Source organism: Ascidiella aspersa, chromosome 9, assembly GCF_963924565.1.
Source record: "Ascidiella aspersa chromosome 9, kaAscAspe10.2, whole genome shotgun sequence".
NCBI lineage: Eukaryota > Metazoa > Chordata > Ascidiacea > Phlebobranchia > Ascidiidae > Ascidiella > Ascidiella aspersa.
In genome coordinates, this window is record NC_139455.1 from 25,569,611 (window position 1) to 25,590,319 (window position 20,709).

Below are 20,709 nucleotides of genomic sequence, written 5' to 3' on the forward strand. Positions count from 1 at the left end.
TTCCGAGCAAAATCGTGCATTAAACCGGGAAAGATGATAGAGTTACCGGTCGCACTTGCATCAACTTAAAACAACCTGGCTTGTCGTGTCGTACAAGCGCATGTTTTCAACCTTATGCTGGGTTTTCGAACCTTGTTGTTTTGGTCTTTGGAAGCTTTCGGTCGATACTTACGTCATCGAATTTTGGAGCCTGGTCTTAACCTTGTTTCTTTTGCAGCAAGACAACATGCGTACGTGGGTGGCGTTTTGATCTAAACTGCTATATTTTTAAATTGTGTGAACAAGATTACACAAGGTCAATTGATTAAGTCTTTTTTTAACATTTTTTGGCGTAATCGACGTAAAAATCTTTCAATAAAATTAGACCTTTAGAAAAACTCTAAATTTAAGAAAACTTGAAACTTATGATTTTATGGAAATTTTGCCCTAATTTATTGAATATAACTTTAAGTATAAGTTTGTTTAAGTCTGTTGTGTGTTTCTTATTTTGAAACCATTGACATCTTCGTTTAGTCTTATATTACAAAAGTTTGATTATATAATTTATTTTTTAAATAAATGCGTTTTATTTAAGTTAAATTATACCGACCATCGTCCTAGCTCAGTTGTTTTATTAGTTGGCTAGAACTGGTTTTAATCTTTTGTAAACTAATACAACAAAAGTATCATTTTCACGTGTCACGAATGCCAGGTAATTTTCCGGGTATCACTTTACTAATGTGACCACACGCAGAAACCTGATTTTTTTTTATACTGATTGCACAGTTATGCGTTGTCACAAAGGTCTTTTTGTTTTATCTGTTTCATAGGGCCAGTTAAAATCTTTAAAGCAAAAGGGGCCGTTACTTAAAAAACATTTATTTAGTTTGAAACGCAATGGTTGTTGTTTTTTCGCTGAGAATTAATTCAATACTACAGTAAAAATTAGGAAAAATTAGGTATTAGGAAGAAATGTTCGAATGTTTCTTTAGATTAAAAAAATGCATTTTTGCCGGCCCCTAGTCGGTAGTCCCTGCTTTAAGCAAACGTAAGACGCTATTTTTACCCGGTTTACAAAGTAGTTTAAATCGATATACAATCACTAATTGTTGTGCGTGTACCAAACCGGGCCGGGTAAATTAGCCTATAGGCACTTCTATTTACCCGGCTAAAAAGTGTTTGAAATGGATTAGAAAACAAATCATGATAATAATGGAAATTTTTTTGAAAAAATTAAATTTTATAATAGCACCATCGGAACCCAAAATGTATGAGTCCCAAACGGGTGTGTGTCTACCCGAAAAATTCGGATACTTCTGCGACTATTTGGCCGACTAACAAAAATATTGAAATTATGTACAATCTTGAATCGTTGTATGCGTACCAGTGCGAGCCGGACAAATGCCCAATATGCACTTTTATGGCTATTTACAATCTTTGAAGCATAATGGTTTGAGTTTGTAGTAAGACATAATAAGAATATCAAAGCCCATGCACAAGTAGGTTGCATTTTGAACGTTTAGAATAACTCTTTATAAATTTTTAACATATGTATAATCATTAATGGGCGTATGCGCACCAGAGTGAGCCGGACAAATAGCGACTTACAAACTAACCCCTTGCATTTATTTTTTGCAGACACCTCAAGGTCGTTCAAACCCGATCTCAATAAGCAGTGGAGTCCAACCTTTTGGTCGCGTTCCTCGGCGACAGAACAGCACCGAAGCTCTCAACAAGGAGATCGACCTTTACATCAACACAACCTCAACACTGGCTACAGGCAACGAAGCGGCTAGGGTGAGTAAAGTGAAGCAATATTTTGCCCCCCAAGCCTTGGAGCTTATTGCAATATTATGCTCCCCGCGAAATTTTTTTGTAGTGTAGTTTGAACAGGGTTGTTGAATTTAATAGTGGAGTCGGATGTTTTGCCTGTTATTCTAGCGAATTTCCTACGAAGAACGATTTTATTGCAGATATCGATTTTGGCGCAATTTGATTTTTGGGCTGATTTAATATTTTTACGTCCGATTTGTGTTTTTACGCTTTTTTTAGTATTTTAGTGTTTTTTTAATTTGTTTTTTTATATTTTCTTAATTTTTTTTTTTTTTATTATTTTATTTCAGTAATTTTTTATCTTAAATCGCATACGCCTGAAAATACAATGACGACACAATAGTAGTAACGTATAGTATATAAAAGTTTTAGATTTGTACGATAATCACAGTAATACTTAGTTTGTTAAGTTTACGAAAGGTCATCGCATTATTAACTTTTTACGCGCGAAATCAAAAAGCGTCTTCAGAACAAAACACGGAAAAACGATTGATCTTTCGTCCTTTTGACCGGGTCAGTAAAAGGGCTGACCGGTATAAACAATACGGAACCGAAATGTTGACTAATTTCATTTCCGTAGTCCACGTGAATTGGACCCGCGAAAAAGATTTTTTTTAGTTTAATGGCGTTGTTTTGTTCAAACTCGGGAGTTCAGTTTTGTTCGAAATATAAGCACTCTTAACACAAAGGTATCCGTTAAGAAGGGACAACGAAAATAATGTTGTTTCAAATTATCGTGGCAAGATAAGCTGTCTATATTGTTTGTCGCATTGTGCATAATGCCCCTTTTTAAACTTCGTGGATAAAATCCACCTTCTTATAAATGGTCTACATTGCAACTTACCTTTAGTTATCTCTGGTGGACACCTACCAATACATGGTAATTTTTCCATTTTATTTTAGGTAATATGATGAGTCTTGTGTCCATTTCTATACAGAAAATTTACAGAAAAGTTATACGATAACTTAGCTAACCCTTTACTTGTGAATCTAAACTAAACGTTTGAAAATTAAATTCAAATCAATTAAATTAAATCCCCCCCAAAAAAATAGTGAGTCCCGCATTTTGTAAAACCTCATCCCGCCTTTTCTTTAAGGTTCAACAAAATTGAAATTTATTTTTATTGCTTTGCCTACCGATTGTATTAATATGAATTGTTACGTAAGCTTAGCAAAGCTGGAATTGCGAAATTATAGCTCGCTGCAATTTCGCTTTGCTAGAGATTCGCAGGAAACAGCCAATCAGAGACGCTCCTTCACGTGTGCCCTCATGCGGAACCGAAACCATGCCGTTCAGCTTTGCGCATTTTTAGCTTTAATGTGGCAAGTTTGCGAAGTTGTGCAAACTTTAGATTATTTAATTAGGGCGCTGGGGGTTATTAGGAAAAACAGCTTCGTTGGGTAAATCAGTATTTTTGTCGCGCAACGTTTTCTGAAAATTAATCAAACAATTCACATTACCGTAACGGTTTGAAAATATTTCAATTAAAATGCAACTTATATTAAATGCGAATCTGTTACCTCGGGTATACAGAGATTCGAAAAATGTACAATGCTAAAATCAGGTTGTAGTGAAAATTTGAACAAAAGAAATACCTTTATTACCCAATTAGGTTATTTTTCTATTTGCCTTTGCTTAACATACCAGCTTCACGGCCCACTGGCGTTCGAGAAAAGCTTTGTTGCTTTTTCCGGTCCCTGTGGTTTTTTTAAACAAGTTTAAGAGCTCCAGGTGCGCGAGGACTTTTTTTACCATTTGACCTGATAAAAACGAAAAAAAAAAAATTTTGAATGACCAAACTATGGACTATCTAACAATTCACCATTGTTGAGCTAACAATAGTGATCGGGGGTTCACCTAAAGGCACATTGGTTCAAATAAAATGCTTTTAGAAAACAGACTTTGTCGATTCTGCGTGGTTTCCTATTGTAAGTAGTGGGTTGTGCGTTTCTATGGAGGGTTACACGGTGTTATGTTGCCCGCCCACTTCCACTAACACCGTTGAAATTCGCCAAACGACAATGAAATGCAGTCATCGGATTTCGAAGCCCAACTACTTCTTAAATAAACAAACAATATTCTGAATATAAAAATAAAAGGTTAAAAATCCATTATCTCAAGACTTATTCGAAACGTTTGCAAAATGAGACCGTTTTCTGTGTTGGCTCTCATATTAATTCTATATCTAACTACAACCTCCAGCCATTATGTTACGATTTAATTAAAATGTTCACAAAATGATACTTTCTTCTGTATGGGCTTTGATATTCGTTTAACGTCCAACTACAACCTCCAGTCCTTATTTTCAAAAACTAAAGAACAGTCAATGATTTAACGTTTATTTCCATGTTTTGCCTTAAACCTTCTTACTGAACTGACATGAAGTAAATTGTTTCTTTCGTGATGTGAATGGAATTTGGACGGTTAGGATTTAATCCTGCCTAAACCACATCTGATCATCTTAAACGATAACGGTTTCCCGTTTTGTTTCAAAGGAATTTTGACAAAGTCGAAAGAAAATTGACAGAGAAAAAAGAACGATAAATATATTCCTCATAGGCTCTTTCTACTGTTAGTAGACTTTTTTAAATAGTCGTATTTTATTTATCCCTAAATTGTTGATCAACCTTCTAAAACACCCCCCTGTCCTTATACTAAACCTGCACAACTAAAGGCCCGCGATCATCAAAAAAAATCTTAGATTCCTAACCATTGCTTAGTTTTACAACAGCCTTTATGCAATTTTTTTTACAACAGCCTTTATGCAATGTGTTTAGTTGTTTTACACACATTACGCTTTGACTCATCGTAAACAAGATATTTGAGTTGTACAAGCCAGACTAAAAACCTCTTTAAAATTAACTTGGACATGATTCTTTATCATTGTTTACTTTAACCACAGCCTTTATGCAAATTTGTTTAGTCTAACCTTCACCCAGCATTAGCGATAGCAAGTAGTTAAAAATTTGCCCACACTGTACTTTTTTCGGCTTTCCACTTACTTAACTGGCTTGCTTTCGACCCTGAGGCTTGTTTTTGCTTTGAGTGGTTTCAAAGTCCGCAGATAAGCGACTTCGATATCAGTTCCTGTAATCTACAAGCTCCCGCTAATCTACTCTTGTGCCAGAAAGCGCAATGCCGCCTTTTTCACCTTTAAATTAATCACACCTTGACAGAGTTTCCTGAGTTTACGCTCTTCAAACTATAGCATGAAATGAAATATGGGCCTTAAAAAGAAAAACTGTTTTTTTGCGAGCCTTTGATGTAGGATACAGAGGTTTAGTAATAATTTATTTTCTAAAATCGTCAACAAAGGGTATCTGGCCCCTAATTAATAAAAAACGACTTATCAAATTTACCCCAAAACTTTTAACTATTTAACCCTATAGTTATAAGTTAAAAGTTTTACATTTTATACGCAAACTGCGCACTTTTGAGCTATTTTTCACCTTTGGCAAATCCCAAAGGTATCCAAAACACGAAACAAATGGATGCGTTGTTTTTTGGGGGCTGTGGCCGGTACAACGACACATTGGCTTGCTGGTTTAAGGCCAAGCCCCAATTAATTGCAATGTTACGATTTGTTGTTGCACAACCAAGTTTTCTAGCCGCCTTTAAACGATTAATCGGTGACTCACGCTTTTCAACAGGTTGTAAGCTGAAACCTTTGAGGTGTGGTTTTGACCTTCATGTTTTACTGAAACATGCAAAGTATGCATAAACGTCTTGGTAAAAATACAAATCAAAATGTACGCTTTACAACTTCTTTGATTTTGCTCGATAAGTTTGCAATGCCATAAATCAAACCAAATTGTATCCTTGTATTATTCTGCGTTTGAAAACCTATGTTTTTTGACTGTTTACGATTTTTTTAAATTATTTTAAGTAAGTATTATGTCCTCTAAAAATGTATTTTTGCAAGAGTTAATGTTTAGCTTTACTGACTCTAAAGAGAAGCAAAGATAAGACTATCTATATCAAAAAAGTTTACATGCCCTTCTAATTTGATTTTCTACTGCTACAAAAGTATTTCTTAAAGACCGTTAGTGCGATTAGGGAAACTTTTTCACCCCTTTTTATATAATAAGTGTTTTACGTTTCTATGTGTTGCAGGCGATCCAGGGGATTACCCCTCCCGACGGACACCGAGCCCCAATCCCTCGAAGCAGCACGAGGAGCATGGAAACGCAAACACCACAAGGTAAGTGGTGGTTAACTGTTGCAATGTCCCTGCGCTACTTGTTTTGTATTCCTATGCCGTTAAACAAAAGCGTTTTTTTAGTAGCGCCGTGTATGTTTTCAAGTTTTGGTAATTCTCCTATACTTACATCCGGCGTTTTGGACGTAACAATGAACATTTTTTGTACTCTTTATTGTGCATGAGTACCGTCGTATAGCTATCCCAAGTTTTGTAATTACTAATTATCGATATTGCGGGAAAAATAAGTCAAAACCAACTAAACTTGTTTTAGGGACAAATTTTTCGCCGTTTTTTGGCAGAAATACATCTAAAAATTTTTGAATAAAATGGACCCTATTTTTCGAATTAAGTTGATAATTACTAGTTTAAATATGAATATCTTCTGAATTTTTGGCAATTTGTTTTCGCAATGTTGGTGTTAAAGTTAAACTATGCCTTTTGATAGCAACTGACTTGACAATCAGACAAATCAATCAACAATCAACGTTTAAATAAACACTTACAAAAACAGATCAATAACCAGTTTAAACCTTTAATCGTCATTTTTGTCACATTTATTCGCGGTAAATGTTATTACCAGGTCCAACTACGGTGTCAAATCGCTTCTTAATCGGTTCGATGAACATTCAAAGCAATGACGTAACTTTAAATAAAAAACGATCAGGCCTTCGAGCCGAAACCCTGTTTGGCCTTTTGGATGGATTTCAAAGCTTGTATTTCGCCCTTTTTCAATTCAATTCACCTTCAGTGGCGCGGTCAAATCGCTTTTCGTTCATGTTTAAGACACCCAGGGAAGCTAGCAATCCAATTAAGTGCTCTAGTGGCTTCCTGGTCGCAAGCTACAACGCCCCTCTAGTATTTCTCCTTTGGCCATGGAATGTTGCCAGGTGCGCCGCTGCAAATGGAAAAACATTCGAAAATAGAAAACATAGATTTTTATAAAAAAATTTTAATTTCTTTTAATTTTTTTTACTTTTCTCTTATTACAATTGGGCTTAGATACGAAACGGATCGTGGCGATTTTATTTTGGAAACAAAAAATAAACCATATTTTACTATTTTTAGCTTACAGACACAAAATGTCAAATTAGCTATTTTGTGTGTAATAACTCAAATGTTTTTTTCTCACAAAGCCAACTTTACTGCAGATAGACATCCTCTAATTGTTTCCTTTTTGTTACGTCAGAATACACGCGCGAAGGGGGTGAAAGCATCCCTGCCTCCCCCACCCCCTCACCCACAGTGGAACAACAGATTACTACGAGCGCAGTTCAAACAAAGAACAACACTCAGGAACTAGAAGCTAAAGGTAAGTTGTGTTAGTGATTTTTATGCTTGTATTTGAACTTTTCAACCCCTCAACTTCACCATTCATCAGCACAGTGCTATTTCCGCTCGGTTCAATCGACATTATATTGCTATGCTTTTTTCATATCGATTTTTACCTTAGTTTACCCTTTAAATTAACAGAGACATGAGTTCATCGCAATAACTTTAAGGGTTCACCAAACTAAAAAAGGTTGAAGAGCACTGATCTAGCATGACAACCTTAATAATTATAATTAGTAAAATAGTGTTCAAAACATTGCCAATTCATAAAATCTTTCAAGTTGAACCCTAAAAGATCTCACAAACGGTTGGACGGTAAAAAGGCCTTCTCAATAAACATTTTATGTTACTTTTTTAGTTTATGTTCAAGTTTATGTCACCAGTTAAAGCAAATCACTGCAATTTGTGTGATAATGTCAAACAATTTCTGATTTTTGGCCGGCCTAAGCTCAACTCGCAAAAAAATCATGTTTCGTCGAAATAAAAAGCGTCTAGCCCGGGGCCATTTTGAAGGTCAACTTTATGTCCTTGAACTTTAGCTAACCTTACAACAAGAATGTGCAGTTTCGTGTTGACTTTTCATTTGGCGTCGCATACTTCGATTAGTTATTATTCGTTACACTTTTCCTGAATCTTAAACTTACAATTTCTGTCACATTTGGTCAAAAAAATTTAACACTATTTAATTAAACGCCCATATTTTTGTCGCTTAAGATGTCGATATACATTTTGCAAATTATAACTTTGTCTTATTAAATACCAAAGCATTTAATTGTGTTTATCCATATTTAAAAAAAAAATGTGGTTACTTTATATTTAGAAAAACGAATACCCCGAAAATACTAAAAATATTTATTAAAACCCTTACTTTTGTGCATTACGGAAATCCCCAAACCCTTGTATTGTAACTTAACCCCTTTAATTGTCCCCTAGACTCAATACCCCGGAGACACTTTAAAATATTGAATAAAACCCTAATTTTTGGAGTTTTTATTATAAAAATCTTTAAAACCCTTGTTGGTTAAATGTTTATGATTTTAAATTTTAGTAATGCTGCCAAAAAACAGACCCCTAGAAACAAAAAGGCAGGATTCTCTTGAATTAGACAAGACCCCACAGGGAGCCATTTACCTTATTCGAGCAGGGAACGCTTTGTAACTTAACCCCTTTTTCTTCCCAGACTCCGGCATCAGTCCGTACCCGAAGTTCGCCTCAAGTCCCCGGCCAAACAACAGTTACATGTTCAAACGCGAACCACCAGAGGGCGCTGAAAGCGTAAAGCCATTTAAGGAACAGGTGAGGGAATTCCCCCATTTACGTGACCTTGAAGTTGCGTGTGTTTATGTCGGAAAAATCATAATACTTAAAAAATGGATTTGGGCTAAAACAGTGGTTCTTAATCTTCTGACGGATCGGTAAAAATATCAAAATCCTTTTATGGATTGGTAAGCAGAACTGCGAAGGCACGATTCTTTGCTTGTGCAGCCAGGGAAGTTATTATTAACTAATCTATTGCTAGAGTGCAACCATCTATTTTGGGTGTTTTTTTTTTGCTGAAAAGACTCTTTAAAAGGGGCTTTACATACTAAAACAGGAGGTGAAATAATTTTTTTTCATTTACGCAGTTTGTATTGATAAAAAATCCAGTTTCCAACAGCACAAATAAAACAACTTTTAGGAATAGCGGAGAAAAAAATTCTCCTGGAATCGAGGTCTGCTGACTGGATGTAGTAAAACTTTTCTATAAATTGGAAACCTTTTTGGCAAACATGGCAATTTGTGTGGTCAACAGTATAACTGTGCATATGTGTAAAATATACCTTAAAAAAACTGCAAAATTATTTTTTGCGGGCCGAACTTGGAAAAAAAATGTTTATCTTTTAACAAAAACGGTCAAGATAACGCACAAGTGTTAGAACGTCGACTTTAATGCATTCAACCAACATTTAACGCTGCTTTGAAAAAGGTTGTACAAATTGTCCAGGGTATTCTTTTAACGTGTTATTTTCGTAAAAGCCTAAAAGTATAATTGCCTCTTTTTAAATTGCGCACCTGACAACAACCGTCCCATCATGGGATTTACTTGTCAGCCGTTTGTTTACTTTTCGCTGATCCGAAATATCGCCCTCCTTTCCAAATGCGACAACAACAATAGATAAAATCGGCTCATGCATTAGTAAAGGCATCTTTATACACGGTAGGGGTGAAAATATGGGGCTTTCTTTATTCTCTGGAGAAGTAATTTTAACGGCTTGAGTTCTCTTTTGTCGACATTGGCGATTCATGGGTGTATTTTAACATAAGAGTGTTTTATATGAACGGCTGAACGGCCACATTGCGATTAATATTTAATGCGAAACACGATGGACCATGGCCTACGTAAGGGTTTATAAGTAGATATGGAGTATAAAGAGGTCAATTAGAGTGCCCAAAATATTAAAAGCATATTGACCTCGCAGATATAGATGAAATATATTGAATATTGTCACTTTTATATTTATTAAGCCATTTTTCATACAAAACAGCTTAACAAATGTTGTTGAAATGTGACATTTGTACCATGACTACTCCATTTTTACTGCAAAACAGGTTTATTTATGGCTATTCAATTGCAAAGCAATGCAAAAAAAGAAGAAAAAAGTTTTTTTTAGGGGGAGGACAATTTATTTTTTTCCAAAAAATTTTAGCCTAAACCTGAATTTCAAACTGACGTAGCACGGTCAATACTGAACCAAACGTGCTCAGATTTGCTTTGTGGGTTTTTTAGACGCAACCTAACAATTCAAGTATTTGTTTGAACAACCCCAATATTTATATAAAGCAGGGATGTTCGATAATGTCGGATCGGATCCCCGATGTGTTAGTATCGATATTCGTCCGATACAAAGGGTGGTATCGGTGCCGATCCGATACCAAATTTATTTTATCATTAAAGTCATGATTTGCGATCCGGCACAACGAGTTTTACTTTAAGCCTGTACTTTTCAAATTAACAACTGGAATTTAACTTTTGGCTCAATCACTTGAACAACATTAACCTAAACACATGTATTTCTTCTAATTTGCTCGTATGTAGTAAACCTTCAGTATCGATACTTTTGTCCAAAATATCGGTTATCAGGATATTGGAATAAAACTATCTAACATCCCTAAGTGCGAATTTGCAAATGGCACTGAACTCCCTGAAAAACCACAACCCTCGGGTTTCCAGGTTCATGTTTACATTTGGTGCGCCCGAAGAATTCCAGTTTTAATTGTATTCTTCCCTGTGTGGTCGCCCACAATCATAACAATCCAGCCAGGTTGAAAAAGCAATCTTTTTAGCGGTATCCGACCAAAACCAATGTGGCATTCAGTGTAAGTGCGACTTAGTGGTTATTGAAAGAAATTCTAATACATTCCAATTTAATTTACTATCTGATAAATGCTACTGAACTCATATTCTTACTTTTTTTAGATTTGATATAAATCACCTATTTTAACATAAAGTTTTTTATTTTGTTCTATTTTTGCCTTTTTCCATTTTTTATCTTGTAAACTTCAGGCACTTTTATTATCCGACCATTAAAAAAGCTCTATTTTACCATTAGAACAATTATACCCTTTTAAGTTTGACGAGCAACTTGCAATTATTCGACGTAACTGAAATAATAGTTTTCTTAAGAACATATTACGATAAAAAGTTCAGTTTTAATTTAACGTATAAGATAGAAAACATAATTTGAAGAGAGATTATGCGTTTGATGGTTCGGTTTCAAGATCATATGTTTACTAACTTCAAACTCTATTTAAGCTTAAATGCGCGGACAAATTAAAAGCACCACGCCCATCCGTATACTTCACTGGGTTTACGATGGGAAATGAAAATGTCGCGCCATCGGTCATTCGGTTTGTCTGTCCAGGTTAAGTCTGTAGTTTGGTCAACTCTTAGTTTTGTGACACGCTGTTGACACTAGCACCATCCACCCGTAAAGCGGCTGTACGCTCTATGGACGCCTTTAGGTCGACTTATTAAAAGATCCGCTTCGGAAACTCATTTTTGCGAATGTTTTAACGCGCGAGTGAATGGAACTGGTACAAGTCGGAAATACGATGGATTTTTTTATCGTTTGGTGTCTATAACGATTGCCTACGTAGCTATTTTTGAAATATACTCTTGTAGGTAAACCTTTTGCCATTTTAAATTAAACTTTTGGCACAGTCTTTGTTGTTAGACGTGCAGGTATAATTTTCTTAATTTTACAAACAATGGCGTCATAATTTTAGATCACTGGTTCCTAAACATTTTTAGTATGTTTCCCTACAAAAGTCTGACCGATTAAATTTTTATTATTTGTCGCGTTGTTTTTCATTTAAATTTCTTGAAAAGTTTGCAAAAATCAAAAAAATGTTTAATTCTCGTTTTTTGTTGTTTAGCAGTCAAAGCTACCATTACAACAACCCTTGTGGTCCAAAGTTAAAAAATGTCCTTACTTTTTTTGGAAAAGTGCACATTTTGCTGTTTACAAACGTTTCGGCAATACCTCGTAAACTAATTTTTTACGCCCAACAGTTTTTTTTTGCGATTTAAATCAACTGAGATAACCCCACACACCCCACAGGTTAATCCCCAAATAACCCCATCAGTCTCCTGTGTCGAGTCAAATTCTCTCAAACAACCGACGAATGACGTCACAGGCTGCTGCATTAGCACGCGTCCATGCTTGACGACGCTTCGCTTGAGTGCGTTTGTGTCGTATGCTTTTAAGCTAGTTGTGAGGCGGTTGGATTGGCTAGCGTGGTTGTAAAGTGTTTTAGTGATTTGGCAACTGCTTTCTTGGCACGTAAAAAGTCGACTGGCTCTTATTTCTAGTCTTGTTTTTTCTCTTTACCCGTGAGTTTTATACTTTTTGACCTGATCAATCAATTTCATTCTTATTTCAATACAAGACCCATGAAAAAACTTAAAAAATATGCACAAATTTTATGAAAACTTGTTATACTTTTTTTTGGGTTTTCATTGACTTGTACCACTAATCAAAATTGCAAAGTAGATATAAGCTTAACCAAATTTTGGTAAAAAAGTGACCTCCTGTCAGGTTTTGCCTCGTTCAACTGTCCGCTATAAACTATGTATACAGAGGTTCCGGAAATAACCTCTCTGGTGTGCGCACTTCATTTAAAGTATTTCTCTTCGTAGGCTTAAAACTGAGAAGTGCAGACTGGAAATGCGGCTTTTCAGGGTCTACTTTACAGAGTCGTGTTTGCGTGTGAAGTCGTTGTAACCCTGTTCCATTGTAGTATCTTAAGCTCCATCTTAAATATAACGGGATAAACTTTCTGATTTGGCCAACTGATTTAGATAATAGCCTTTTCGAAGGTTCCCGGTTTATTAATAAAAGTTCTTCCGTAATCGTTGTTCAGTACTTCTCCATCAGGGATGATCACGGTATATACCCATTTAAATTCCATGCCTGAGTCGCCCCTAAAAAAATGCAATACTATCTAACGTATTACATTCCTGTGAAGATGTTTAATGAGCTGTAACCATTACAATGCTGTTGAACAAAGAGTTCTTACGGTGTATAAAGCTAAAAAACATATCTAGGAAATTGATGTTGGCATAATTTAAGGTTGCAAGGGCTGAATAAGTGTCATCAAAATGTAAAAAAAGCCCATAAACCTAAAAAACAGTAAAAAACCTATGTTTCCGAATCGAGGCATGTAGATAAACACCAGGTTTGGCCTGGCATCTTGTATTGTTACTCTACTGCTACAACAAAACACAATTCAACTCAAGCCCATATAACCATGTCCAAATGAGGGGCGCCCAAGCGTTTAATGACGTCAATACTATACCACTACTATGATTTTTATGTCCACTTTGCTGAGTTATTTTCCAATTGTAAAACAGGAAATGTTTTTGAGGTTAGTGTTCGAAATGTTATTGAGACTTGATATATAATTGTGGGTTCTAAATATTTGTTACTGACACTAGACTTCTATATAATCTAGTTTTGTAGTTCGGCGAATTGAGAGCAAAATGCGACTAATTCCAAGTTTATTGTGGATTGCTTTTGTGTGCTAATTAAAATTTTAAAATGTAATTTTCAAGTTACAGGTCAGATTTAAATTACAATAATCGAATTCGCCAAAAATACCAAATCCGTTTGTCAAACAAAGATTAATTTGCTTTAATTTTACAATTGAAACTACTATAAGTAACCAAATTCTACCAAGCAAAGCAGCCATGGTGTGATCGTAAACATACAGTCCTTTGGTCGTTTTGATGCCCAACCACAACCGCAGCTTGTTGTGTGTGGTTTATAAGATTTGTGGGCGAGTTTGGACCTGCCCAGACCACTATGTGTTGTTGCAACGCATTGCACCACTAGAATGCCTTGCTCGTAAAACCACCGACGGTGATATATCAGTGTAGATTACGCTGCATTGTTGGGTAAAGCTCTACCATCGTGCTTGGTCATTAAATTACCACTTCTAAGATGGAATCGTATACTCTGTTTTAAAGTTAACTTTTTGAGGTGATTTTTTTTTGGCAAAATTCAGTGCGTTTGTCTTAAATCAGGGGTGTCCAACTCAAACATGCCGGCGTGCCAATTTTTATCTTATAACTTCTTCCCGTGCCAAAGTTTAGCAACTATTTTGTTTCTAATATTAAAAGCGCTTTTATCCAAAAAATTAAAACAGTATAATGTTATAATATTAGAAGTAGTTGTTTGTTGTCGTAATAGCTTGGATTGTTTTGTATTGTAAATAAGCAATGACAATTGGCTGTAGAACAAATTTAGCTTTTTTGACAATTGGCGGTATTTTTTGGGGGGCTTGCGTGCCATTTTTTATTGGGTCGCGTGCCTCATGTTGGACACCTCTGCCTTAAACTAAGTAGACCTTCAGCTTTAAGTTAAGAAACAGAAGTTCTAGTGTTTCTTCTTTGATTAATGAATAAAACCCTGCAGTAGAAAGCGTATTACAGCGTTGCCGCAAAGTCTTAAATGCCTTAAGACTAGATGTATTTACATTAAATCGTTAAAAAATTTTGTTTTTTAAAATGCCTTTAAATGGATTTCCACTTTGAAAAACGAGGAAAATTTTTTTTTTTAGAAGTGGTTGAATAGTATTTGAAATTTTTTAGCTTAAGATATGTGTTTATAAAGGGTTGTATTAACTAATCTTCTAAACTGGTTTTAATTGGGTTTACCATGGCATTTGTAATGTTTTGTTTTTAAAATAAATTCAAAACACGATGAATCCAATTTTAAATCTTTGAAAACCTATGAATTTTCTCTAACTAGCTTTTAAATGTGAAATTTATTTCATAAAATATGTGGCAATCTTTGCATTAAAGTGTGCTCTTCCAACCAAAGCCGTTCGCTGTAATTTCATATTTCCCTTGCTAATACAATAATTTACCACTCGTAGCCTGCTAAAGAAATTAATTTGACCTGAAATCCCTTCAACAATAAAATCTCTTGACCCCCGCCCCTCCCCCTAAACGCTGGCCTATGGCGGCGCACGAATTTCGCGCGTCTTGTTTCAGCTTCGCGCCAAACCGCGAGCGAGCGTACCATGACAGATTAACGGAAATTACGATCGCCCTTAAAAGTCGCCATTGCTTGAATGGACATATCGTGTTTCGTGTCCAGTGCTTAATTTCCATTGGACTTTGAGTAATCGCTAATGTGTAAGAAAAACAGTTTTTTCAAACTGTGAGCTTTGAGAGGTTCTAAAATGAACCGCGCAACTTTTTGTAATTTTCCAAAATAATTCTACTAGACGAAATATCCGGCGTTTCCCAGGTTTATTTGAGTGTTTGCTCGTTTTAATACAGTCGCCTTAAATAAAATGAAAAAATGCAACTTACTAAGTCGCCCTAAACTTGGAATTAAAAATTAGCACGCAATTACCCAATAAACGCGGTAACTTACAAAAAATACCCTAATTTTGCGTAGATAATTAAAATGTAAAAAGTCATCAGGCTGTGGCTTCCTAATCACTATTACATGCTTTGTTGTACGCAAGTTATAATTATCAGCCGCTTGGCGTTTTTATTTTGCTATTGGCAGCTTTTAAGTCGCCCCCAAATAAAACGGATCAAATTTGCACCAATAATTTTTTAACTAGTCAACTAACGTTAGCAGAAAGCGCGCTTTTTTTACTTTTTCCTTGCCCTGCAAGCTGAAAAAGTTTTAAAAGAACTGGTGTTAAGTAATTGGCCAAAACAAGTACTTCGATATGGCTTCAATTATTAGCATTTGACCGCGGAAAGCCAACATCGATGTAGCCAAGTATGGTCGACGATTTCCTTATTATACTGCGCCTTCAGAAGCTCGCGGCCAACAGCTGCGCCTTTGTGTCTTTTAAGTAACTTCGCTGCGTGATGTTTTGGCGAACTCGTATTTAAGTTCGTGTCACCTTTGAGAATACTTTTGGCCAGGAGAGGTGTGGCTGGTGGCTTAATTTTTATCTTGGCTCTATTCAGTGTCTGTCGTTCTGCGTAAAGCGTAACAACGTAGGACAACAAAATTTAACCTGTTATTCGGTGTGAGATTGCTCTAAAGTTTCACTGGAGATGGTTGGAATAAGGGTTGACCGATATGACGTCATTGTTATACTTAAACAAGCCAAATTTGTGAAATTAAAAGAGTAGTGATAGTGCTCGCGTATCATTTCATTACACGACTGTGTTCAAGATATTCTGGTTTATTCTCAGTTTTTGTCGGTAAAAAATAGCTTACCGATCATGTTTTATAATTAAAAAACAATCGTTAGGCAAAGTAATATTTTCCATCGACTTTCGATTTCTCAACTACATGCGGTTTCTTTCAGGATCTTCACCAGCAGGTGTCGCCAAGTTGCCCGGACAAGAACAAGGTCAACTTTATTCCCAAACTCTCGTCAGCTTTCGTTCCCGCATTCAAGTCAAAGTTAAGCTCGGTGAGTTTTAATAATTTATTGAATGATACCTGAAAATTGTGGTTTAAACAAGACTTAATCTAACCAGTGGTTCTCAACCTTTTTTTTCGTGGCCCATTTACGTTGCAAAAAAATTCTGTGGCCCAATTAACTTTAAGGAAAAAACTGTAAAATAGGTTTAGAACAAAACACAGCAGAACGTATTTCAAAACAGATTATTTATTGAACCGTGCATTAGTGAGATACTTGCGGCTGAACAATAAATTTACATTCCTTTTTAATTCCTCCCCAAGCCATTATTCCTGTAAAATTAAATATAGTGACCCAAATGAAACTAAATCTAGTTTTTTAAATTGGTCTGTGGCCCACCTCAAATGTTCTTATGACCCATCAGCGAGCCATGGCCCACTGGTTGAGAATCGCTGCTCTAGCTTTAGTGACATAAAGACATTAAGGTGCAGTCGATGGTTCTAATTACGAAAAGAGACACAATAACATCAAATTGCAACAAGTTTATTTGCTCAACAGCCTATTTATTATAACCTCGTTATTTTTTTAGCTTATCATATGCGACAATTAAAACTGTTACAACGAATGCCTTCGGTGTGCCTCAACGAAATATTTTGTACGACTTAAAAGGGTTTGTCAACAGTCCACAGAACACACATTGTGTATATAAACCTTTCAACAAGCACAATTCAACTTATTTTTTCCTCCCAGTGTGAAAACCTCAAGCCCGGCTCACTAATCAACGAGCAGAACAACAACCCACCTAACCTCGCGCCCATAACCGTCGTACAGCAACAATCTGGCTTCCAGAACACAAGCCCAGAAATCATGATGACGTCACTCGCCGGCGGTGACGCGTGAACGTTCGTCGCGGTACGATTGTGACGTCATAGAGTAGTAGCTCACCCCGATTCAAGGCGGCGCGAAAATGTTCCATTTGTTTTCAAAATATTCCGTGTTTTTTTTGCCTTGTGTTTTTTTCACGTTTTTTTTTCGTGTCTCCCTTTGTGGCTTCAAGACCCCGCGATTTTTTTTTCGGCGAAATACGGAAGCCGCGTTTTGTGTACCGTACCTTCGCCCTTTTTGTACCGTACCTTCGCTTTTTTTGCCGCGTTTTCAAGCAATCCCTCTGGCCCCACCTGGCGGCCAAATGTTTTTTTTTTGAGCTCATAGAAATCTTACGCGGCCTCTCTTTACTGACGTTTTTTTCGGGGCCATATTTTTCCACTTTTGGATTACGTTAAGCCCTCGTAATGTCAAATAATAGATTTTGAAACTGAACCACGATAAGACCTTGCGTTTCTATAGTAGTGCCTAAAATAAAGTATTTAAAGACCACCGCTGTATTATTATATTCACAGCAATATTTATTTTGGTATTTTAAATTCAATATTTCACCGATAAGAACCACGTTGGTCGTATTTTAACCCGACAGCATTTTTTTGGATGCACAAATCTAAATTGTCATAGCTCGGTAAAAATCCAAAAAGCTAACGAAACTTTTACTTTGGATAAATGCGAACTTATGTAAAGCTTCTAAACTTCTACATTCAATATACGCCCGAAAAACTCCAAAAATAACCAAAGGTTATACAAACTGTATTTATATTTGGTTTATTAAAAAATACTCTTTGAATCATTTTAACCCGACTCCGCAATTAAACGTAGAAACCAATCAATAATAAAAGCAATAAAATTCAACAAATTCCACAAATTTCACCCAAACCCCTTAAAAAGGCCGTAATTCTTGGCAGACAATGTCCAGCCCCAATTTCCTCGTGTTGATAAAGCAGGGTCTCATGTGTGTTTGTGATAAATGCATCTTATCTCACCACAGCACTAGAGTTTAGACAGGACGACGCGACCAAACCGACCTAGATTGACCCCTGCTATCTCGAACTGCCAGCAGGGATTTAAAATGTAGTTTTTTACTTGACCGTGCTATTCGTTTAAGCCAGTGGTTCTTAACCTTATGGGTATTTTTTGGTGTCAAGTTTTAGCTACAGAACGCGATTTTGACCGCTGAAAAGTAAATGTAATGTTCAAGCTTTTAAATATGTAGGTTTTTAATGTTTCTTGAATGCGAATCAATAAATTATTTAAAAGTGTTTATTTATTACTTGATGCATGGAATAACTTTATCGCTTTTCATTTTTCGTTAGTAAAACAAACTTAAAAAGTTAAGAACCACTGGTTTAAACTTTTTTTTCCGAATCCTAGTTTTTTTAGCTTTAAGCGTGCAAAAGCTGATTTTTGTTAATTTTCATGCCTTTTTTTCAAAGCGGAAAACCGAACCGTTAGGATTTTTCGAAAAAAAAAAAAAGTTTTGGCTAAAAAAACGACGCAATTTCTTGCCCCTGTTCAAAAACTGAAAATATCCCCTAAAAATGGCAATTTTTGTTTCTCGGAACAAAAAAAGCGTATTTTTGAGGTTATAAGTCGTAACCACACTTCTACTTTAAACTGTCGTGATATTTCATTGTAACAACAAGGTGCCCTTCGAAATGTTTTTGTAAACCGTTAATTTAACGCATTGGTGTCACTTTCAACATTCTGTGGGTTTTTTTCATTATCTCGAACCGACATAACCCTTCTTTCTCCCAAACCAACCCCAGAATTCACCCACACCTGTCGTTTCGCCCAACCCACGCGTAACGTCAAAATTGCAGGGCGCGGCCGGTTCCGTGATTACTGGACCGTGACCTATTTTTCATACGTGTTTTAGAAACTCACCCCGTTCAACAATTTCGACTCAAATAGGTGGACTTCGAACAATTTTTTATTCTTTTTTTATGGAAAAAATGCATTTTAAAGTTAAAAGTTCACTTTCCAACCTCATACAACTCATTTAATCAGTTTATTTTTACATTTTTTGAAAAAAATAATTTCTTTATTTAAAACTTTTTTTTAAGTTAAAGACCATATTCATGTGATTGGTGATTTAAGTTTCCAGACGAGTACATTTTGTACGAGTCATTTCACACTCGTTACTCAGCTTTAAGTAGCTTTGGATTTGTTACATTGCAGACAAATTTGAACGCAATCCATTTAATCTGTCAGGTTTTTACTTTAAGTGATACCTTTGTATATTGTACTGGAACATTTGATTTCAACGTTCGGCTTATCAGACTTTTTATGACCTTTCTACTCGCACTATTATTACCAGGATAAAATTGTAAAAAAACTTATTTTATCGTTAAATCATTCCACAGAGCGCCGTTTTACTTTATAGATGGATATATAGTTCACGTAAAACCTATTGTAAGAAAAGTAGCACATTTATCACCTATCCTTGTTCACATATTAACGCCTTTTTCTTTCGCGATTGTAATTAGAAGGTTCGGATTCTTTCGTTAAACTTCGCCTGTTTTCGGACAATTTCGCTAAACTTCGCCTGTTTTCGGATACTGTGGCCAAACTTTGCATGTTTTTTTTTTCCGATTTCCCGAAACCCTCCACACAAAAACTTCCCCTACTTTGGGATCCGTTCACAAAAACTTCGCGTCTTTTCGGATCCGTTCACAAAAACTTCGCGTGTTTTTGGATTCTTTCGCAAAGCTTCGCCGACTTTCGCGCTATTTGTTCACGGGTGTCTTACCATATGCATTTTGTACCTAATACTACTACTACTACTATACCTTGTTCGTTCGCGTTTATTTTTGTTTATTCCCTCGTTTCTCAAAAAAGGTTTTAACTCTTTGGCGATTTGTTTCGTCTGTTTATGTTCATTTTTTTCGCGTGTTTTCCAATTTTGTTGAAGTTTTTTTCAAATTCTGTTTTATGTGCCTCCCCTACCACCAATGTACCTCGCCCCCCCCCCCCCGTACCCCCTGACCCCTAAACACCCGGGATTCCCCTGTTTCTCCGGGTTGTTTGACCTTCACCAGTCGTCTGTTTCCAAGAAATAAACTTTCCAAGTCAAAAGTTTCGTTGTGCTGTTTTAGACTAGACAAGGCAGAATGGGTTGTTTTTTGTTAAGCCGTGTCCAAAATTGCTGATTGATACGTTCCAACAAAAGCAGCTGAAGGAGAAAAAGCCAAAAATTAAAACATAGACAGTGAACTATATTTAGGGGGTCCATGAAGGCCTGATTGAAGTGTTAGTGTATATTTAAGAAGTAATTAATTTTTCAAAGAACAGAGTTTAATTAAAAATAAATGGTTTTGCACTGAGTGTTTTAGACTCCATTTCACTTTCAAATTATTTGAACAAATCAGCGGATTTCAAATCTATTTGTATTGTGATTGTGAATTTATGACGTCATCTGTGAAAATGTCTTGCATACCGGGGTCCACGCGAAGCAAAAAAAAAATAAATTAGGGGTCCGCGGTAAAAAAAGTTTAAGAATCCCTGATGTAACTGCATTTGTGTTACCCTATGTCAGTGTTTTTTTCGACCTATGGGTAACGACGGAAAATTGTGTCGGGTTTAATTTTGTTGGGTC

At 36.0% G+C, this 20,709-nt stretch overlaps 1 protein-coding gene across 1 annotated transcript in view; it reads left to right on the forward strand.

Annotated features, from left to right (window-relative positions):
* Window positions 1-17,492, forward strand: part of LOC146134645 (protein FAM117B-like) — a 46,515-nt gene extending 29,023 nt beyond the window's left edge. Inside the window, exons 6-11 of the mRNA XM_083396667.1 lie at window positions 1,618-1,776; window positions 5,927-6,014; window positions 7,201-7,323; window positions 8,524-8,639; window positions 16,170-16,277; window positions 16,977-17,492. Coding sequence (XP_083252793.1) covers window positions 1,618-1,776; window positions 5,927-6,014; window positions 7,201-7,323; window positions 8,524-8,639; window positions 16,170-16,277; window positions 16,977-17,126 — 744 coding nt within the window. The 3' untranslated portion in view covers window positions 17,127-17,492. The remainder of the gene's footprint in view (window positions 1-1,617; window positions 1,777-5,926; window positions 6,015-7,200; window positions 7,324-8,523; window positions 8,640-16,169; window positions 16,278-16,976) is intronic.
* Window positions 17,493-20,709: the final 3,217 nt, after the last annotated feature.